At 42.4% G+C, this 23568-nt stretch overlaps 1 protein-coding gene across 1 annotated transcript in view; it reads left to right on the top strand.

Annotated features, from left to right (window-relative positions):
• Window positions 1-2869: 2869 nt before the first annotated feature.
• Window positions 2870-23568, top strand: part of FGF2 (fibroblast growth factor 2) — a 56513-nt gene continuing 35814 nt past the window's right edge. Inside the window, exon 1 of the mRNA XM_020280143.2 lies at window positions 2870-3381. Coding sequence (XP_020135732.2) covers window positions 3204-3381 — 178 coding nt within the window. The 5' untranslated portion in view covers window positions 2870-3203. The remainder of the gene's footprint in view (window positions 3382-23568) is intronic.

Here is a 23568-nt window from a genome sequence, read left to right as displayed (position 1 = left end):
TCCTGCCTCAGACTTCCCAGTAGCTAGGACTATAGGCATGCACCACCACCTCTGGTTAATTTTTTCCTATTTTTGGTACAGATGGGGTCTCACTCTTGCTCAGGCTAGTTTCAAAATCCTGATCTCCAGTGATCTTTCTGCCTCAGCCTCCCAGATGTGAGCCACCTCGCCCAGCCAGACTTGTACTCTTTTAATCTGTCCTCCCAAAATGCTATAATGTTTAATAATTTAGCCTCCCTCTGGCAGTTCATGAGGTCTTTGTTTGACCTCATCCTTAGCAACATAAGATAATACTATGTCTTTTATTTTCTCCCAACTTTATGGGAGAAAAATCTCATTTTTATGACATTTATTTTTTTCTTTCTCTATTTTTGATGACATAATTTACAAACCATGAAATTCACCATTTTAAACTGTATAATTCAATGGTTTTTCAGTTCACAGAGTTGTGCAACCATCACCACTATCTAATACCACTCTTTCACAACCCCCAAAAGAAATTCCATACTCATTAGCAGTCACTCTCTAATTCCCTCTCCCTAGCCTCTGGCAACCACTAAGCTGCTTCCTGGCCCTACCCTGGGCATCTCATATAAGTGGATTCGTACAATATGTGGCCTTTTCTGTCTGGCTTCTTCCACTGAGCGTGATGTTTTCAAGGTTCGTCCATATGGTAGCATGTATCAGTACTTCATTTCTTTTTATTGTCAAATAACATTCCATCCATTGTATAGACAGACATTTGTTTATCCATTCATCACTTTATGGACATCTGGCTTGTTTCCACTTTTTGGTTATTATGAATAATGCTGTTATGGATATTGGTGTATGTATTTTTGTGTGAACATATGTTTTAAATTATCTTGGATATATACCTAGTATATATTCTGGATGCCGCTGTTAGAAAATATCATGACTTAGATTTTATCTCCTTGCTCTTGGGATACTCAGGTTCTACCACAGAGTTCAAGTGAGTGCTACAGTAGTGCTAAGCATTCCCTAGGACGCCTATGGAGATCACCTGGAAGGGAGCTATTTGGCTCAACAGATGGATTTTCAATGAAGAGAGAGATGTTAGAGAACTGAGGAGGTTCAGGACATGCTACCCCAAAATATGGCACCTTGGCATTTGAGAAAACAACAGAAGCAAGATTACTCTCACTTTCCCTGGATCTTCTCGGAGACAGATCATAAAACCCTCATTCCAGAGGTGCCTTCCCTATACCTGGAAGAAAGGAACATTCTCATCTGGGAAGACATAGGGACACAGAGAAGAATCTGAACAAACAGGCCTTGCTAAGTTCCCCCAGTTTATTACCATTAGAGGACACACCTTTGTCCAATCTCCATGATCATCAACATCATGAAACCCAGCCTAAAAAACACACAGGTTTCCCTGCTACATTGTGTCCTCATTTCTGAAGACTCCTGTGTCATGTTAAACTTATATGAATAAATGAGTATGTTTTCCTCTTGTTTAATCTGTCTTTTGCTATAGGGACCTCAGCCATGAACCTAGTGATGGGTGAGGAAAAGATATTTTCTCCCTCCTCCACAGAATGTATACTGAGCCTAGAGAAGGAAGAAGAAAGAATATGCCCGGTTTTAAAACTTCAAATAATTTACTCACGCTCCCTATTTAACATCCTAGCAATGCATCAGGTGTTAGGGCTTTCTTGGATGCTTAAGAGCAAATGCACTCAACCCATGACCTTTCGAAAGGAAACGTTCTATTAATACAAAGAGGAACTTCTGTATTTGTACCTCCTTCTGGATGCTTCCCCAAATCTCCTGTGTCTCCCTGAGCTGGGTTACCCCGTTTCTGAAATGTCACAGCACTTAGTCTTATTCTTCCACGGCCTTATTACTTTCTACTGGTATTTGTGTTACCCTGCTCCCCGTCTCATCTGTCCCACTGTGTGAGGAGACCCTGCCTGGTCTGGCGTCCCCCACAGCACATACTAGTGCTTTGCACAGAGTAGGCCCTCAATATACGCAAGTTTTCTGGACAGATATTTTGCTAATCATTTGTAGCACCTGTTATATTCTACTGAAAATTACCAAAATGCAATTAACTTTGATAGTTGGGGGGTTTACAGAAAATTACTCTCCAAGAAATGCGTAACAATTTAGCTACAGCAATGCTGGCTCCGAGTTAAGACACAAATACGCTGCTTTTCAGATAAGGCTTCGAGGCCCAGCCTCATCTTTCCACGTTGTCCAACTCAAGTTAGGTCAGTGAAAGGAAACCTTTTCCCCTTAGCAACCCAATCCGCTCCCCTTCTCTGGCCTCCCTCTCTCCTTTTGTTGGTAGGCTGCTTCGGCCTCTATCCTTTAATTTTAACAGTGTGTGTCCCACGCGTACCCCTTGTCTTTTGGCGAACAGAGATTTTTAGAGCCTATTCTGACACAGAATCCTTCCTGGCTCCCGACCCTTCTACTATTTTGGGGGTGGAAACAGCTTCTCCGCTTTGAACCTCTGGCAAGGAGGAAGAACGGGAGAGAAAGTTGCATGAAAGTTTTATAAGTCGATTCACGGCTGGCTGCACAGCAGAAGCTCCGCAGTGTGGTTTGGGTGGCCCCGGGTCAGGCGGGGGCGACTTCTGGGGAACAAGGGGGCGTCGAGCCTCCGGGTCTGGGCCGGCCTCCGGGCGCCCCCCGCAGCTCCCCCGCCGCCGGCCGAGGCCGGGCTCCCCCGGCCGGTGTCGCGCGCTTGCGTGCTGTGGCCGCAGCGCCCGACGCGGAGGCCGGCCCCAGGAAGCCCCGAGCGAGGAGGGGGCGGCGCGCGCGGAGGGAGGAGGGCCGGGGGCCCGGGAGGTTGGTGGGTGTCGGGGGTGGAGATGTAGAAGATGTGACGCCGCGGCCCGGCCGGTGCCAGACCAGCGGACGCGGTGCCCGCGGTTGCAAGCGGATCCCGGCGCTGCATCCTGGGAGGCGGCTCTCCCGAGGGCGGCGGCGGCGACACCCATCGCTTCCCCGGCTCCGGGGCGCCGGGCTCGCCGCGCGCTCGGGCCGGCCGAGAGGGCAGCGGCGCGAGGCTGGGGGCCCGCGGGCGGGGCCGCGCGCTGCCGGGCGGGAGGCTGGGGGGCCGGGGCCGGGGCCGCGCCCCGGAGCGGCTCGGAGGCCGGGGCCGGCCCCGGGGGGCGGCGGCTCCCCGCGCGGCTCCCGCGGCTCCGGGTCCCCGGCAGGGCCCCGGAGGGCCCATGGCAGCCGGGAGCATCACCACGCTGCCCGCCCTGCCCGAGGACGGCGGCAGCAGCGCCTTCCCGCCCGGCCACTTCAAGGACCCCAAGCGGCTGTACTGCAAAAACGGGGGCTTCTTCCTGCGCATCCACCCCGACGGCCGAGTGGACGGGGTCCGGGAGAAGAGCGACCCGCACAGTGAGTGCCGCCCGCGCCTCCTCCCCGGCCCCTCCTTTCCAGCCCCGCGCTCCCTCCGTCGCCTCGCTCCCCCGGCGGCGCGTGCGGCTTCTCTCCGCGCGGCCCGCGGCGGTGTCAGGTTCGCCGCTCGCCCCCTCCTCCCCCGGGCTGCGGTGTCGGTCGGACGCCCCGGGCTGCGGGCTGCGGGCTGCGGGCTGTGGGCTGCCGCAGTTTCCCCGACCAGCCCCTGGGCCCGGAGCCGCCGCGGCCGCGCTCCCTCGGCGCAGACAACCTGTCGCGTGGGGATGCCGGGCGGCCGGGCAGCCGTGTCCCCCTGGGGGACCGACCGCAGCCGCCCTGTGCGTGCTGTCCCGGGGGTGCGGGGACAGAGGTGCGAGGGACCGCAGCACAACGAGACGCTCTTTATTGGGAAAATAACTTTCCAGAGCCCTCAAAGTCCGACTCGGTAGGACCCGAGGCGTTGGCACACTACTCTAACCCAAAAATATAGAATAAATTCCATTTTTTTCCGAATTGACTAAAGCTGAAAGAGCAAAAATGAACAGAAACCAAAATAAGCCTAGACTTTGTTAATAAAGTGTGACAGACTTTTGTTTCATGGTAAAAAAATGCAAAACCCTTCACCTTCCACCTGAAGTTATTAGCTTTGGGACCTTGAGTGATGCTTAACCCCAGAGCCAGAATCTTCATCTCTAAAGTGGAAATAATATCTACCTTGCACCCAGTTTGAGAATGAAATGAGCATTACAGTTTTGCTTTCTGTAAAAACAAAAAAGAACGTTTGTGGTTCTAGAAATAACATTGGCCTAAATCAGTGGTTCTCGAACTTTGGAGGGGTGTGCATCACCTGGAAGGTTTGTTATAACAGATTGCGGGATCCTGTCCCCCAGAGCTTACGGGTCCCTAAGTTTGGAGTGGGGGATGAAAATTCGCATTTTCTAACAGGTTGCCAAGTGGTGCTGATCTGAGCACCACACTGTGAGAACTACTAGTCTAGAGAAAAGAGGGAAGAAAAGGCCATAAGATAGGCTGATTTACAACACTGTTGGAATTTGAAGTGAGAGACACAGGACGGGAATATATTTTAAGCTTTCCTTCCCTAAGTGTAGGTAAACATGTGTTTTAAAATCGAAGTCTTGGCCGGGCGCTGTGGCTCACGCCTGTAATCCTAGCTCTTGGGAGGCCGAGGCGGGCGGATTGCTCAAGGTCAGGAGTTCAAAACCAGCCTGAGCAAGAGCGAGACCCCGTCTCTACTATAAATAGAAAGAAATTAATTGGCCAACTGATATATATATAAAAAATTAGCCGGGCATGGTGGCGCATGCCTGTAGTCCCAGCTACCCGGGAGGCTGAGGCAGAAGGATCACTCGAGCCCAGGAGTTTGAGGTTGCTGTGAGCTAGGCTGACGCCACGGCACTCACTCTAGCCTGGGCAACAAAGCGAGACTCTGTCTCAAAAAAAAAAAAAAAAAAAAAAAAAAAAATAATAATAAAATCGAAGTCTTCTGTCATTCCTTCCTTTATGGGTTTTAGGTGGAGAATCTGAGAAAAGACCTGCAGGAATTCAGAGCTCCACTTCCCAGTAGTGCTGTCTTTGTTTTAGGGTGCTAATCTGTCTTTGTCTATGGATGCTAATGGAACATCATTCACTCTTGGGGAAGAGGAAGGAAAAGGAGAAAGCTCTACAACCAAGCATGAGTAGACAGAGGGATGGGAAATACACTTTTATATCAGCTGGGTCTTTATTGCTTCCAAAATAGCAAACAGTGAAAGATGCAAGTCTTTAATTTTTTCAGGCCTGCCATAATTTAAAAATGTATCAATTACTTTATCCAATAAAGCTCAAAAGATGCTTGTAAGCTATTATATGGCTTAATGCTAGTTCTCTATGCTGGTAACTTGAGTAGATTTCACAGAATTATCTCTGATTGAAGTTTGCTCTGGGTTGCCTGTTAGGCTAGCTCAGCCGATTAGGGCAAGGTGCATATATGTCCCAATTAGTTTTGTTCTTTTCTATTATCAAAAACCGTTAATAAAAAAGCATGTTTTATGACCAGAGAACACTCCTCTAGATTAGGTTCATATTTGGGGCTTCCCCTAATACTCTTTTTCAGACTCTGTTAGTTGATCAATCACTTTTTCTTTAAAGCTCTTGATACTTTATTTGCCTTAGAATAATATTATATAGAGACTAGCCAGTGGGGAGAGTTCTGAATTGCAAACCACATTACCACCCACGTAAAAAGAGCTGTTCATTTTTTTCTACCCTACTGTGGGTTGTATTTTCATTTTTGTAATCTTACTTTAACTCAGTGGTTCTCAAGTGGAGGTGATTTTGGCCCTCAGGGGACCAGGCCAGGAGACATTTTTGGTTGTCATAATCCGAGAAGGTCCTAGTGGCATCTAATGAGTAGAGGCCAGGGATTCTGATAACATCCTATAATGCACAGCATAGTGCCCCTAACATCAAATTTTCTGACCCCAAATGTCGTTAGTGCTAAGGTTAGCACTGCCAACTTTATGACTAGCTAAAGACAGGATGTTAAGAGTGAGCAGTAAAAGTTGGGCACAATGGTAGTCCCAGACTAAGCCAGAAGGATTGCTTGAGCCCAGAAGTTTGAGACCAGTCTGGGAAACATAGCAAGACCCTGTCTCAAAAAAACAAAAGTGAAGAGTAGAATAACTCATCCAGATTTGTGGAGATCACTATTTTTTTTAAAGGAACCTTTTACCAAGCAATAGACAAGAATACAAACCTAAAAAATGACAAATTTTGTCCACTTCTATGTAGCCCAACCTGGACGTAAGTTTAAGGACAGTAAATATTTTCTTGTATGTCAAATGTATACTGATAGTTGACTAAACCAGGTGACTGATGGGAAAGATACCAGAAAAAAATATAGACTCTCCATAAAAATATATCCCTTCAACCACACACCCCATTCCCCAAAACAAAACTGACCAGCAAGCATGGAGAAGTAAAAGCAGAGTTAATGGTAGCCCCAGTTTCCTACCAGATTATGGCTCAGATATCAAGAGCTATTTTAAGAGTTGAAAACTCATGGCCTCACTCAAACCGTTTTTGTCCAATTGACTTGAAAATCTATCATTGGAGATTTTTTCCTTTGATGTGACACTTTTCTGCTTACATGTTTTCTAACATGCAAATCACTCTGAAAGGCCGAGTTTAGCCATTATCAGGTATTAACATTTAGTGTGCATTACATTGTGATGGGAGTGCGATTTCTTCTCCAGAAGCTAGCCAGAAGGACTGGAGTTGGGAAGGGATGCTTTGGAGACTGATGTCATTGGAGGGGCGATGGTTAGGTGTGGAGGGAGGGGAAGGGGGGAGCTGTGGGGCAGGGGAAGACAGAAGCAAAAACTTTGTGCAAGGAGAGGCAACAGAAGATGACTGAACACAAATGTTTCCAACTTTTCAGTGTTGCCGAAGGTCGGTTTTGCTTCACACTTGGGTATTCTGTTGAGTTTTCATTCTACAGGGCCCTTTTCTGGCACTTTTCTCGCAGTCCTGGAATAGTCTTCATTCGACGTGAGAGTCTTGATCAAAGCAAGACGTTATAAGTGGTTACAGAGCCTCTGCTTCTCCAGCATGTGCGCTGCACACCCGCCTGCCTTTTGGCATCATGGACATTTTGGCAGACCTCTGCCAACGTCCATTGGGAATGTATATACCATTAAGTATATACTTGAAAGTAGTGAACCATGTCAAAACTTTCAGAAGAGAGAACATTTTATCTCAAGCAGCACGTACAGCATGTGGTGGAGTGCAGTAAGTGAAATGTATGCTTCTTGTGTACATTTTAGCATTAAATTTATTCCAGATGCTCTTATTTAGGAAAAAAATGAAGGTAGAAGTGTTGAATATGCTTTTGGGTTTCTCCCAGAAGGGAGCTGCCAGTCTGCCACTCTTCTGTGCTTCCAGGCTCCAGAGAATGCTGAGACTTGGGGAGGCTGAGGCACGTGCCACTTGGGTGTGGAACAGGCACGGGGTCCAGGTGGGGCTGACCTCCGTGCTCTATGCCCACTGCACATGTTCCATGCAACCCCAGTCATAAAAACACGGACTTGTGAAATTCAAAGGGAGGCTTCAGACCTTCTAGTTCACCGATTTTGTTTTATGGAAGAGGATATTGAAGTTTGGGAAAGTAACCAGTTTCCTGAGTTCATCTGTTGATTTTTCTCTTGTCATCCTGAACAAGCTTCTTGCCCACCTGGCTTCTTGCCTTCTATTCCTGCTCTGCCTGGGCCTCCGTGCTCTCTTCCATTCAGCGGTAGAGAGCACCCTCTGCCCAGCCCTTGCTTTGGTTAGGCTTCCTCCACGTTAGGGCAGTGAGGTAGACCCTCTGAGGAGTTTCTGCTAGTTTGCAGTCGCCTCAGGTTGTATATTGCTGGGGTTTGGGACAAAGCCACCTTTCCTTCTCTTCCTTCTCCACTGCCTTTGTGTAAATGGAACTACTGATTTAATAATACTAGATTCCCTCTCCCTATCTCTTTTTGGTAACATCTGAGAAGTGGATCCCACTAACTCACCCTAATAAACACGCTATTTACCATAATGCTATTTGTGTTTAGTAAACAAACGAAGTCAGAATCTAATAGCTCATTTAACTCTGGAACTCATGCAATCAGTGCAGCAATGAAAGGACAATTCATGAGTCATAGGTATTACCACACCTTAGGAGCCTTTTAAAATGAGTTGGATGCCAAGTGACTTCAGCCTAGAAAAGGCAATGTCTCCTCATGACATACCCTGAGGGCTTTCGTTTTGTTTATAAAATGGCCATTATGTAATTAGACTTTGTCAATGGTGTAACAGTCCAGTTCTAAGTATTCTCATTTTGATTTATGATTTATGGAAAAACATGGATGGCCATAATTTTAAAGTTTAATTACAGATGTAATGAACAGAACAAGAACCATCTTTTAAACATTATAAGCATAAAATTGACTCTATTAATATACACACTGCTTCTGAGAAGTCACCATCAGTAATGTTGAAAAAGGAGATTTAAGGTCTCAAGTTATTGAAATTGCTGTTTTCAAGCTACAAGATGCCCGTACAATAAGATGGTAACTAAACACGTCATGTTCTTTGCTTGTTTTTCCAATTCTATTGTGTGTTGGTTTTCCGAATACCCTGCTTGGGCCCCTTTGTCCTGTAGCACACATCTGTAAAAAGGCTGGCCTGGGGTAAGAGTCTATGACTGTGAAATGGAGCACGGCCCGTCTGCACATTTGGGGCATAAATCTTAACTTCATTAGCATATTCGATCCAAACAAGTGTATTTTGTTATGTTTTGTTTTTGAGCTTGTCATTTTCTGTGCTCTGTAATTAGGGATCTGATCTTGTACTTAACTTGTGTATTGTCAGTGCTCTGTAAGTAGTTAATGCTTGGTTCCTTGCAAAATAATTTGGCATAATGATTGTCAATGTAGAACTTTAGGTATGCACTTGTGGTACCATGATTTTGAGTGTTTCCTTGTTGTATTCACGGTTCAGTTAGATCTCAGGTTCTCTTTTGTTATCGTACTCTCCATCTAATAATTTACAGCTAAGGAGACCCTCTAAGCTAGGTTATTTATAGCCACAGGAACTTAGGAAAGGATGCCAAGAAAAGTGGTGACTCCAGGGGAGCTGCCCCATTGAGCCATAGGCTGTGGTCCTTTGAAGACAGATGAGTCTCTTTCTAAACCCCTACTTTAGTTTATTTTTAGTTTGAAGACATTTGGAGGGCCTGGAGGCAACAGCCAGCCAATATTCAGTGTTTAACTTATGTCTCATTCCAGCTGTCTTCTGTCACTCATCGTGTACAAGGTAACTTTTGACTTGACCAGTGTATCCTAAATGCTTACTCATTCATTACAGAAATCTGTAATGGGGGTGTGTGTGTGTGTGTGTGTGTGTGTTTGTATTTTTAAAAGGCTACTGATTTATCCAAGTTAACTTAACCCCTAGGTCGAATTATCCAATAGAATTCTGAAATGAATTCACAGAATTTCAAGGTATTTTGGAGATGAAAAATGAAGAGAAGGTATGTGAATGTTAAATGTTATATTCCAGGTATAATTGAACTGTTGAAAGGAATAGTCCTGGTTTAGTTTATAATTGCTATACATTCATTTATAATGAAAGTTTGTAATTAAATGACAACTCAGATTAGCTGAGAAAAAAGGAAATTTGTACAGAGTAGTAATGATCTGGCTAGATTACGTGAGGAAATTATTCTATGTTCATAATTTAGGCACTTTGAGAAGATGCTGTCACCTAAGGTAGGAACTATGACTTCTCTATATAAGTAAACATCGTAAAAGCTCAGTACCTTTTAGTCAGAGAATGCTCACTGAATGTCAGCCAATGATGAAAACGTTTCTGGGGACCTTCCTGTGGAATAATGACTCATGGGCCATATACTGTATAAAGCTTCATCAAAGTTTATAGTTCTCTTGACGTAGTGATATGCACATTTAGGTACGATGTGGTCTATCTTTTAATGAAGAGAATTATATATAACAAAGCTGTATTTAGAAAACATTTGGGAATCTTGGAGGCTGGCTATTAGCTTTTCTTAGAATAATCTATAGAAAGATGAACCATTTTTCAGGATATGGAAGTTTAGAACTTTTTAGGAATTCTGATTTCTTTAAAAGCATTTAAGATTTTTTTATCATATACTTTGTGATATAAAATTTCTTCAGGTATGCTGTGCATTGTTTTTTATTCTTTCTTTTGTAGATAATATCCTGGAATCCTGTACTTTATTCTTCTACTTCATCTTTTCTTTTTTTAACTCTCTTTTTAAATTCTGGATTCTGCCCTTAGTATTCTACTTGAATCATGCTTTGTGAGAGCACTAGCAGTCTTCCAGTTCATTCATATTGCCTTTCGCAGCTTGTCATTCTACTCTGACATGTGTGGCATTATTGTCTGCTGCTGACTTCCTGAGAACGCCTTGGCATTCTCAGGAAGAGAACCTGCTTCTCTTCTCCCCTATCCAGCTATCTTTTCCTCCACTCTCTCTTTTTTCTGGTTTTGTGCTTTCAGTTCCCCAGAGCTCTGTCCTTGGCCCTCTACCCACCTTTCCGTGTGCTTGCATTCCTTCACCGGGTCATTTGTAGTCTCTGCCCCTATTCTGATTCTCCATCTCTGTGCCTCACTGCTGGAAGGACAGACACACCACTGGTTTCAACTTACCATGCGTAAAACAGAACTTAACATCATTTTCTCAAGCAACCCTTCCTACTGAGTTTATGCTTGTCGTAAAATTATTCTTCTGGTCTCCAAAAACTAGACACCATGAGTTGTCTTTGATACCCTTCTCCACTTGTTCCTGTGTATCTCTCTCTCCCTAAAATGTTTCCCAGCCTTGGTGATTTATCTTGCCCTGTTTCTTGATTTCACCTATATTTTGCTATCCTCCTACCTTAAGCAGTAACCAGACCTGCCTGGCTTTCCTTCTCAAATACGGTCTCCCTGCTCAATCTTATTTTCCGCTTTTTACCACCCATCCTCCCGGATGCTGCCAGCACGCTGTGCTTTAATTATAGCCTTTCTGACATGACAGCCATTATTGTTGCAATGATTGGCCTTTCCTCTTGTGATCCTTATTTTTGGAAAATCCTCCTTTTCCTTACCAGCTCCTCTTTCACACCCTCCTCCCATTCTCACCTTTCTTTGGAAAAATCTTAAGATCCAGCTCAACAGTCTCCTCTGTGAAACTTCTCTCTATTTTCCCAGGGAGAATTAATGGTTTCTGTCTCTGTTTTCTCATAGTACTCGGTACATAGTCTGAACATAGAACTTAATGCTTTTTGAAATAGTTCATTGTTTATGTGTCTGTCTCTCGCACTGGGACTGTGAGCTCTTTGTAGGTAAGGACTGGATCAGGTTTTCTGTATCTGTCTTCATACACAGTGGCCACTCAAAGAATGCTTGTTAAATTGAACACATACCCCACTAAATTAGCCAAATCTCTTAATTTCATTTTTGACCTTCTGCTCACATCCTTCTCTTCTTAGCCTTCGACCAGGCTGCTTCCCTGAGCCAGAATGTCCCCTCTATCCTCTTACCTTACTCTTGGACATCATCATGTACCCTTCGTTCCTTTCCTGCATGCTAGCTAAAATTTTCTCTAATGGCTTGTTGTGTTTCAATTTCATGTTCCCCAATTTTACTGGAAATTTCTAGCTGGTAAGGAATTTTTATTTTATTTTTAAAAATTCAAATAACATTATGCAGCAGTTCTTTACTCTCTTTTCTGTTCTGAGGGTCTGAGGCTGAAATGACTCATCCCAGGGCCCCTTGGCCCCGCCGCTGATGGATTGACCAACCTGAGGCCCATGAAGAGGTTTAATCTGTATTTGTAAAATGAGCAAAAACTTTAATTAAGCATAAATAATAGTGTGAGGCATGTAAAATGGGGAAGTTGAATGTAGCAGCATTGGAGCTCTTTTCTGCAAACACCTTTTATATTATTCAAGGGAGGCAGTAAAGGTAAAACATAATCAGTTGTTGGAATCACTTTTTATTGTGGAAGGTTTTATTTTCCACAATTAATTAACATATCAATATTTCTAGACAATATTAACTGGTTATAGTCCTTTAAGAAAATCCTTACCTCAATGTGTGTGTATGTGTCTTTCTCTCTCTCTTTTTCTCTTACTCAAATCTAAAATCAATGAATCATTTTAAAAATTAAGATTGAGGACTGTCTGGTACCATTGTTAGTATCCTTTTTGGCTGTGATGAAATGACACAGATAGTTTCATCTTAATAGTCATTCAGGTTTATGAGCCACTATTCATCACAACAATCTGTAAAACTCTTAAAAGGATAGAAATTGTATGACAAAGTGAGTCATAGTCTTTGTGATGTGATGTCTGCAAGGGTGGGTGGGAGAAAGAGCTGAATGACCAGTCTCATTCTACTCTTTTCTAAGCTGAATCATTTTGCAAATAGAAAACAATTCTCAGGGTATTAGGTGGTCATTACATAAATAGGAAATGGAAAAGAGTAAAAGGCTCAAATAATATCTCCATTTTAAAAATTACTTTTTGAAGCACATCACTTGATGAGTAGACCTCATTTTCAATTAGAAATGGAATTAATCTTTCTACTGCCTGACATGTATCTTTTAATCCAACACCTGCTGCATTTCTTCCTTATATTTATTTACCTTTTCTATTATGTTACTTTTATTGCCTAGATTTTTTTTTTTTTATTCTGTCAAGTGTCATTTGACCTTTCTCCTTATAGCTATTTCTAGCCTTGGCTCATTGAAGATGGGGTGTGTGTGTATGTGTGTGTGTGTTGGGGGGATGTGTCATTTACTCGCTGGCTGGATGACTCCTTGAATTGGATGAGAACGTAAGAGAAAAAGGTCCCTTTGATTTTGGAAATTTTGATTCTGGGGTGATATTATCTTGCATTTTGCATTGTTGGTCCTCTTCTCTTTTCATTTTACCTGAAACAAGTTTGGAGAGCTTTTCTCTAAGTCATATTTAATCTTTAATCTTTAAATGTAAGATTTATTAATCTTATTTCCTTATCTTCTTTGGGGTAAGGCATTTGTATAAAAAATTAAGTGAAAAGAGAATTTTTTTATTTTGTGTGTATTTCTAAGTTTTAGAAGTTCTTCATATTTACATTTATACATTACTCTAAACTCAATAACTTAGTAGTGGGAATGTGATTCAAGCGAGACTGGGAAAACAATTTTGCTGTTATAGTAGAGTATACTAACATATAAAGAAGACATATACAGGAGCTGTTGGATTGAAAAAATAATTAATTACAGTGGGTACCCTCAACTGTTAAACGGTGGTAGAAGTAAGGCACAGATTATTTTTTGGAAGGGTGGCATTAAAGCCAAGAAGTATTCATGGGATCTGTCCAGCCCTGTCTAACTAGAGAGATTGCCTTAGTGACTGGGCAGGGTCCCACTGCCCTGTGGTCGAGGAAGGGCCACTTTGGCCTTCTCCACTGTACTATGTTCCTAGGACCTTGATATTAACTGAGTATTTATTGACTGACTGAATGAAATTCTTGAGAACATGCTGTATGCCAGCTTTACAAATAATATGTTTAATCTTGAATACAAACTTATGAAGCAAATATCATTATCCGCATTTTACAGATAAGACAATCGTTTTTTTCCCATTAGCTTTTCAAAACACAATCTTTGTCCATGACAACTAGTAATTAATTGTGCATTCTAGGCTTCTTAGTGTTTAGAATATAAGTTCATGGCCCGAATTCCACATGGATGATGTAACAGAAATTTGGGCAGAAATAGTGATTAAAAAAATAATTCAAACTCTTCCCAGAGGCTTTTCCATGTCCAGCAAAGTCAAAGTCTCTGCCATCTATTCTATTCTCTTACCCTTTGTCTATTGCACTCTGCTTTAAGAAATATTTCTGTCATGATTCAGCATAAAACAATCTTTCTTTAATATTTAGGGATTGCTTTCTGAAGAACTTCAAGATTTTTAAATGGCATAAACAAAAATAGGGTAGGATGTAATTAAGGATAAATACTACACAGTAGTGCACTGCATAAGACATTTCAGTCAATGATGGACCACATATATGTTGGTGGTCCCATTAGATTATAATACTGTATTTTTATTGTACCTTTTCTATGTTTAGATACACAGATACCATTGTGTTACAGGTGCCTGCAATATTCAGTATAGTGACAAGCCTTATAAGTTTTTTTACCATATAGCCTAGGTGTGTAGCAGGCTATATCATCTAGGTTTGTGTGAGTACACTCTGTGATGTTCACACAATGATGAAATTGCCTAGAGATGCATTTCTCAGGGTGTATCCTGTCTATAGGTGACACAGCATGCATATCATGTAGCACAATGTAATAAGTATTTTTGCATCTAAACATATCTAAATTCAGAAAAGGTACAGTTAAAATACAGTATTATAGTCAGGGGTCTGGGAGGTTAAAATCCAGAATAAGTTGCGACATGCAGAAAATGCAAAGAGGATAACTAAAAAGGTTGTTTTAAAAGTATAGTTAGGCTCTTTCAAGGAAATTTGAGACAGGCTCACTATTTAAGGACATATGGTTTAAGATTTTTAAAAAAAAGACAAAAAGTAGATGTCATTGGGTCTATTTTATTTTAATTTTCTTCATTGAATGAGATTGGCAATCAATCAGTAATTTTCTGGGTGTCTCCTATGTGAGCAAAAAAGGCCAAATAGATAAGGAGCTATCAAGACATATCCAGCAATGTGTCTAAAATTAAACTTCTCTTTCCTTGAAATCACTTGCTCTCTTTTTGACTCCCATATATTCAAATAGTATCACCATCTCCCTTGAATGCCAGGCCCCTCTCTTGGGGTAAATTTCTACTCTGCTGTTTTCTCCGATCCTCACTTGACTTCTCAAGCCCTGTCCATTTCACTTCCGCTATACACACTCATACCAGACTCTGCATCATTGCTGCAGCTGATCTAGTTCTGACCCCGACTGTTGTGACTGCCTTCTAACTGATCCCACCTGTATGAGTTTGCTAGGGCAGCCATAATAAAACACCACAGACTGGGTGGCTCAAACAAGACAAATTTATTTCCTCACAATTTGGAGGCTTGGAAGTTCAAGATCAAGCTGTGGGCAGGTGTCTTCTGAGGCCCCTCTCCTTGGCTTGTAGATGGCCACCCTCTTGCTGCCTCTTCCCATGGTCTTTCCACGGTGCTTGTGCCCCTGGTGTCTCTTTGCACATCCAAGTTTCCTCTTCTCATAGAGACTCCAGCCAGATTGGATTAGGGCCCACCCTGAAGGCTTCATTTTAACTTAATCACACCTTTAGAGGTCCCATCTCCAAATATAGATAGTCACATGCTGAGGTACTGGGTTAGAGCTGGTACTGGGGTTAGAGCTTTAGCATAGGAGTTTTGCGGGGCACAGTTCACCCCAAATGGCCTATAATGAAGGACACTATTCTTTGCCAGGGTAATTATTCAGTTAGTCTGTCTAGTTGTTCATTAGTGGAACATTGTTCTTTCCTAAAGAGCAGCTCTGATCATGTTACTCCTATCCTCAGAAGAACATTATGGCCTTGAAAGGGCTCGATCCCCTGGTGCACTTGTTGCTCCCAGAGCTTACAGATGTGGGGACTTTTGGAAGTCTATAAAATCAGAAAGAATAGGAAAGTTACCAGCAGATGTGTGGTTGTCATGGATGTTAAAAAGGGGGATAAAAGCGTCTTCTGGAAACTATAGGTAAGTAGTAAGCTTGATGTGGATCCCTGAAAAAAATTCCAAGGGGCTTGAGAATACTGAGAAAAGAAAATATCAGAATAACTAGTAAATAGGGTACTATAGTGGAAGAATAGTGGCATACATAGGCTTACTGTATTGATTTCAGTGGAATATTTACTGAATTTCTCATAGCAACCTTCTGAAAGAGAAGTACATTTTCTACAGGAGAGAGTCTAGAGTTTCTTATGTTTGGGTTTCTTAGGCCAGAGTCCAAGGACCAAATCCTGCCAATAGCCTGTTTTGTAAATAAAGTTTTATTGGAACACAGCTACTGTCATTTGTTTAGATATTGCCTGTGGCTGCTTTTGTGCTACAATGGCAGATACCCGTCAAAGTCTAAAATATTTACTGTATGGCCTTTTACAGAGAGTTTGCTGACACCTGAACTTGGCCATTATTTTTCGTGAGGAGTGGACCCTCCTCATGGCATTGTTGCTATACCCCACTACTAAATTTGATACTAATTTTCTGCACCTTGAGTCAGAAACTATATAATATTGTCTATGGCTTTTGCTGTTACTCCTCAACCTTTGATTTTGTGGATAAGAATTTGTTATCTCCAGGCTGATCTCTTATCAAAAATGTATGTATTAATGATCTAATATCACTTTTAATAAACTGGAAGTTTGTTTTCTCTCTAAAAGATAAAAACTTAACAGAAATTGGTGATACAGATTTATTATCATGATATAGAAGTATTTTTGATAGACCACTGACCCTGTTATCTAATTACTACTAAAATGTCATGTTTTAGTTATTCTAAATCAAAGTTAGAAATTTTGCTAGACTCTCCACCCAACTTTTAACAGTGGGAAAATTCATTCAGTCATTAATATATGTATGTTTTGCAACTCAACTAATTTTTCTTGGAAGGCACTGCAGGAAGTTACATTGCTCAAAGTTAGATAACCTCTGAGTGTTTTAGTGAGATTTAAAAAAAAATGAACAGTTGGGATATCTGTTTGGTTACACCTACTTGGAATATTTTCCATACTTAAATTATTTTTGGCTGTGCTTAATGATGTAGAACTGTAGAGCTTTTCTGTTGTAGAATTCTGGAGAATCTTGGCCTTGCCTGCAGGTATCAGCTCCAGAAGTGGGTGAGGGTTCCTGTTAGGTGCCTCTGTGGTTCAAGAAAGAGCCTAACACCCACGATGGCTGACAGGTAAAGAACATGATTCTGCTCTAGGTAGAACAGAGAGAGGAACCTTCTAAGAGTCGTCTTGGGGTAAATAATATTTGTGGAAGTCTGACTCAAGCACAGGCGGTGCATCTTTCCTTCCTGTTGGGAGTTTTAACCTGGGAGTCCATGGATATGCTTCAAAGTTCCATGATCCCTTAAAAATAGGTGCAAAATGCTAGATGTCAGGTTGCTTTTCTGAGGAGAGGGTGCATGGAATTTGATCAGATTCTTAGAGTTATCTGTGGTCCAAAATATGTTAAGGACTGTATCACTAAATACGCTTAAATATGACTTATAATTAATCTGACCATCAGTAAGGATCCAGTGCGAACCACATCACAGTGAAAATACGTTTACTGAATTGTGTGCTGGTGCAAGCCTTTAGTTTATGGGGGTGATTTTGTGAGAAGCATCTCTGTGAAACTGGTCTCAGTGTTAATTATAAGAAATGTTGAAGGCTGCTGTTTATCTCATTACATAGTGTCCACTCTGAGGTTCCTTGGGGGAAATTTCTCTGTAGTGACTATGTCAGAACTAGTTGTGCTTCTCCTAAGCAGCCAGTTTATTTTTACCTTGTGGCCTCTGGGAAACTTGTTATTGCTAGTGGTTATGAGACAGTCAAATGTGTCGCCTGCTTCTAGCAAGTATAATAATCTCACTCCTGGCTTCACCAGTTTTCAACCATGAATTTCAATTCACCTTACTTAAAAACTATTTTCATAAGTTTTTTTTTTGTCTCGGTATATTGTCAGTATATCTGTAACTCACCTTAAATATTATTCAGGATCACAGAAGTTATACCTCAATAAAAACAAAATGTTGATTGTTCTTTTAACCACAAAAGTGCCCACTATATCATCATATACAGTATTGGGAGCTGGGGATTAAAACGTCAAATAAGATAAGGGCCCTGTCTTTTAAGATGTGTTTTGTTTGACAAGACAAGAAAGGGGCGTAAATCACTGAGGGCAATAAAGTGTTCTGCCTGCTTTGCTTGTGGAGTGTCCTGTGGTACAGTGAGATCATACCAAGGAGAGCAGTAAATTCTAATGGAGGAAGTCAGAAAAGGCTTCACACAGGAGTGACCACTGAACAGGGTGTTGGGAATCAAGTAGGTGTTTGCCAGGCAGACAGGGCGGGTGAGGGCATGAAGGCCAAGGAGGCAGTGCCAAGTTTGGCATGTTTGGGGACTGCAGGAAGTCTGGAATGACTTGAGTGTAGGGTTATGGGAAGAAGTAAAGACAGCCAGCCGGGAAGGGACTGGATTATGATGGGCCTTGTAAGTCATACTGAACGATTGATGTTATCCTAGAATGTCAGGAGTCAGTGGAGGGTTTTAATTAGGGGAATAAGATGATTAGATTTGAGCTTTTATGAGATTGCTCAGGCAGGTGTGTGTAATGGATTAGAAGGTGTAAGGCTGGGAGCAGGGAGTACCGTTAGGAAATTATTGCAGTCGTCCAACTGAGAAATGTAAACCTCTTAGACCACTGCCCTGCACACAGTAAGTGATGGGCAGGCATACCTCGAGACATTGCACGTTTGGTTCCAGACTACGGCAATAAAGCAAATATCACAATCAAGCGATTGCAGCAATTCAGTGAACTTTTTGGTTTTCCAGTGCATATAAAAATTATGTTTATACAGTAGTCTATTAAGTATGCAATAAGCATTATGTCTAAAAAAACAATGTACACACCTTAATTTAAAAAATGCTTTATTGCAGAAAAACACTGACGATCTCTGAGCCTTCAGTGGGTCCTAATAGTTTTGAGAGTAGAGGGTCTTGCCTTGGTGTTGATGGCTGCTGACTGATCCAGGGTCCTGGTTGTTGAAGGTTGAGCAGGCTGTGTCTTAAAATAAGACCACAATGAAGTTTGCTGCATTGATTGACTCTTCCTTTCATGAAAGATTCTCTGTAGCATGTGATGCTGTTTGATGGCATTTTACCCACAGTAGATCTTCTTTCAGAATTGGAGTCATTCCTCTCAAACCCTGCTGCTGATTATCAACTAAGTTCACAGAATATTCTAAATCTTTTGCTGTCATTTCAACAACATTCACAGCACCTTCACCAGGAGTAGATTAGATTTCACCTCAAGAAACCACTTTCAGTTAGTAGTGGTGGTGCATGCCTATATATAGTCCTAGCTATTTGGGAGGCTAAGGCAGTAGGATTGCTTGAGCCCAGGAGTTCGAAACCAGCCTGGGTGATATAGCAAGAGCCTGTCTCATATATTAAAAAAGAAAAAGAAAAAAGGAAACTACTTTCTTTGCTCATCCATAACAAGCAACTTCTTATCCATTCAAGTTTGATCATAAGATTGCAGCAATTCAGTCATATCATCAGGTTCCTCTTCTAATTCTAGTAAATCTCTTGCTATTTCTACCCCATCTGCTGCTACTTTCTCCATGGAAGCCTTGAATCCCCCAAAGTCATCCATGCCAGTTGAAATCAGCTTCTTCCAAACTCCTGTTAATGTAGATTTTTTTTAGAGACAAGGTCTCATAGGTCACTGAAACCTCAAACTCCTGGGCTCAAGTGATCCTCCCGCCTCAGCCACCAGAGTAGTTAGGACTGCAGGTGTGCACCACCATACCTGATTTATTTTTTAAACTTTTTTTTTTTTTTTTTTTTTTGAGACAGAGTCTCGCTTGTTGACCAGGCTAGAGTGAGTGCCGTGGCGTCAGCCTAGCTCACAGCAACCTCAAACTCCTGGGCTCAAGCAATCCTTCTGCCTCAGCCTCCCGAGTAGCTGGGACTACAGGCATGTACCACCATGCCCGGCTAATTTATATATATATATATATATTAGTTGGCCAATTAATTTCTTTCTCTTTATAGTAGAGACGGGGTCTTGCTCTTGCTCAGGCTGGTTTCGAACTCCTGACCTTGAGCAATCCGCCCGCCTCAGCCTCCCAGAGTGCTAGGATTACAGGCGTGAGCCACCGCGCCCAGCTTATTTTTTAAACTTTTTGTAGAGATAGGATCTCCCTGTGTTGCTCAGGCTGGTCTCAAACTCCTGGACTCAAATGATCCTCTTGCCTTGGCCTCCCAAAGTGCTGCTGGGATTATAGGCACAAGCCACCATTCCCAGCCTAATGTTGATATTTTGACCTCCTCCAATAAATCACAAATGCTCTTAATGATATCTAGAATGATGAATCCTTTCTAGAAGGTTTTCAATTTACTTTGCTCACATCCATCAGAAGAATCACAATTTACAGCAGCTATAGCCTTACAAAATGTATTAATATTTCTTAAATAATAAGACTTAAAAAAAGTCGAAATTACTCCTTGATCCATGGGCTGCAGAATGGATATCGTGTTAGCAGGCATGAAACAACATTAATCTCCTAGTGCCTTTCCATCAGAGCTCTTGGGTTACCAGATGCATTGTCAATGGGCAGAAATATTTTGAAAGGAATCTTTTTTTTTTCTAGGCAGTCTCAACAGTGGGCTTAAAATATGTAGTAAACCATGCTTTAAGCAAATGTTCTATCATACAGCCTTTGTTGTTACCTTTATAGAGAGTAAGTAGCAGAGTAGATGTAGCATAATTGTTAAGGGCCCTAGGATTTTCAGAATGATACATGAGCATTGGCTTCAACTTAAAGTCATTAGTCCTTAGGAAAATCAGCCTGTCCTTTGAAGCCTTTGAAGCAAGGCACTGACCTCTCTTCTCTACTTAGGAAAATCCTACATGGCCTCTTCTTTCAATAGAAGGCTGTTTTCATCTACATTGAAAATCTGTTGCTTAGTGTAGCCACCTTCCTCAATGATCTTAGCTAGATCTTCTTGAACATTTGCTATAGCTTTGATGTTTGCACTTGCTGCTTCATCTTGCACTTTTATGTCATGGAGATGGCTTCTTTCCTTAAACCTCACGAAGCAACCTGTGCTAGCTTCCAACTTTTCTTCTGCAGCTTCCCCACCTCTCTCAGCTTTCATAGAATTGGAGAGAGTTAGGGCTTTGCTTTGGATTAGGCTTTGGTTTAAAGGAATGCTGTGGTTGTTTTGATCTTCTATCCAAACTGAACTTTTGGTGTGTCAGGAATTAGGCTGTTTCGCTTTCTTATCATTTGTGTGTTCACTGGAGTAGCACTTTTTAATTTCCTTCAAGAACTTTCCTCTGCAGTAACAGCTTGGCTAACTGGCACAGAGGCCCAGCTTTCAGCCTATTCCACCTTTCAACCTGCCTTCCTCACTAAACTTAATCCTTTCTAGATTTTGATTTAAAGTGAGAGCTGTGAGATTCTTTCTTTCCCTTAAACCTCAGAGACCATTGCAGGGTTATTAATTGGCCTAATTTCCATATTGTTGTGTCTCATGGAATAGGAAGGCTGAGGAGAGCTAGAGAGATGGGGGGACAGTGGTCAGAGCAGCAGTTAGAACACACACAACATTTATCAATTAAGTTTGCTGTCGTATATGGTGCAGTTCATGGTGCCCCCAAACAATTGCAACATCGAAGGTCACTCATCACAGATCACAGTAACAAATATGATAATAATGAAAAAGTTTCAAATACTGTGAGAATTGCCAAAATGTGACACACAGACCTGACGTGAGCACATGCTGTTGGAAAAACGGTGCTGATAAGACTTGCTTGATGCAGGGTTGCCACAAACCTGTGGCAATTTGTAAAATGCAGTGTCTGTGAAGTGCAAAAATACAAGGTATAATAAAACACAATGTACCTTTATATGCACTTGAATGGAGCTATCTCCGTTTTATCAATTGAAAAAGGAAATTGTTGAGTAGTACTGGAAATATTACTCCATTTATGGAAATGCACAGACACACGCACACAAAGTATACACTTGTGTAGATCTGAAAAGGATATATACCAAACTGCTAGCAAGTGCTTATAACTTTGGAGTGGAGAAGGGGATTGGAGAGAAGAGACCAAAAGGGGAATCTTTTCTTCTTTACCTGTGTATTTGCAAATTTTTAAAAAGAATGAACCCATGTATTATTTATGAGCACCATGCTCCAACCAACTGAGCTAACCTGCCAGCTTCCATGTATTATTTATGTAGAATTTTCTGAAAATAATGAATCGTGGGGTGGAGGTGGATGTTGGATACTATCCTCTGTGGTGTATGAAGTGAAAGGCAGGAGAAGGAGGATGGGGTAAAAGTGAGAAAAGAAGTTCTCATCTCAGGAGAGCAGTTGTGGGCTGGGGTCTGTGGCCGTCAGTCCCACGGTGGACACAGCACCCTGTGGACTGTAGGCGCTGCTTGTAGGCAAGGCCTGTGATCCCACCACAAGGAGCCCACTCCTCCTTCATCTATCCCTTGGTTTATTTCTTCTTAAATCCCGCTCAGAGAAGCAGGGCCTTGATCATTACCAGTGCAATCTTCCTTTGAGAAATGATACTTAATTAGTACTGGAAAGCAGAATGTTACCTGTAATCCATGGTACATTCTAAGCCAGAGCACACCAAAGTTCTAAAACTAAACATTCTGCATGATGTTTAGTGTGAGAGAATCATACCCATGGTCTTTGGGAAATTTCTCCTATGTTATGGAGGAGTGACTTAGGAGAGACAGGAAGGGACTGGGTCAGAGCACAGAGGGGTGGATGAAGCTTGGTGGGAGCGAGGTGCCTGTGGGAGGGGCGGGAGTGCTGCAGGTGCACTTTGGACTGACCTGGTGACCTGGGTTTGGTCCATGAGCAGTGGTGTTCGCTGGAGGTCAACCTGGCTTTGGAGTCTCGTCACAGAGGATGGCCCTGCTGTGTGCGGATGCTGCTGCCTGGGCTGCAGCTGGACAGGTGCTGATCACCTGAGGACCTGCCAACTTGATTTTTAGGAGGCCTGTATTAGTTTTCTTCAGAGAAATAGAACCAATAGGAGATCTTTTATCTATCCAGATATCTGTCTGTCTACCTAGAGAGAGTGAGAGAGATTTATTTTTAAAAGTAATTGGCTCATGTGATTATAGGGGCTGGCAAGTCCAAGTCCAGGGTGGGCAGTCTGGAGACCCAGGGAGGAGCTGATGTGGTTCCAGCCCAAAGGCCGTCCACTGGCACAATTTCTTCTCTCTGGTGGAGGTCAGTCTTTTGTTCTGTTGAGGCCTTCGACTGATTGGATGAGGCCTACCACAATATGGAGGACAGCCTGCCTTACTGGAGTTCACTGATTAAATATAAATCTCACCCCAAATCACCCTCACAGAAACATCCAGAATAATGTTTAACCCAATATCTGGGTACCATGGCCCAGCCAAGGTGACACATAAAATTAACTATCACAAAACAATTGTTGGCGTAAACCGTAGCCTGGGTTATGGCCTGAGTTTCCAAAAAGGAAAGTAAATAAGATCTGGCTTGGATAGGACCAACTTACGACAATGCCCCAAAAACATGGGTCAGAGAGTTCCTAACAGAGGGACTAGACTGGCTTCCTGCCAATTTGGAGAGGTTTAGTTTTGCTCTGTCCCCTGCTCACCACTGAGGCCCTAAGGAGGTGCTTCCTTCGTGGCTGGTGCTTGCCAGTGGCCCGTGGAGTCTGTCTTCTTTCTTCTGGTTTCTCTTTTCCTTCCCCCAGTGTGTGTGGATTAGTTTTGCTTCTTCAGGATTTCTGAAAACAAGAATAATGACCTTTTTCCCAGAAGGACATTATTAGATTAAACAAAAAAAGGAGGATTCCCGACAAGATCGTAGTGATACTTACATGTGGAGATGTTTCAGGCTGCTGTTGTCA

This window comes from Microcebus murinus, chromosome 15 (genome assembly GCF_040939455.1).
Source record: "Microcebus murinus isolate Inina chromosome 15, M.murinus_Inina_mat1.0, whole genome shotgun sequence".
NCBI lineage: Eukaryota > Metazoa > Chordata > Mammalia > Primates > Cheirogaleidae > Microcebus > Microcebus murinus.
The sequence above is the reverse complement of the archived record's forward strand: the minus strand, read 5'-3'. Positions and strand labels throughout refer to the sequence as shown.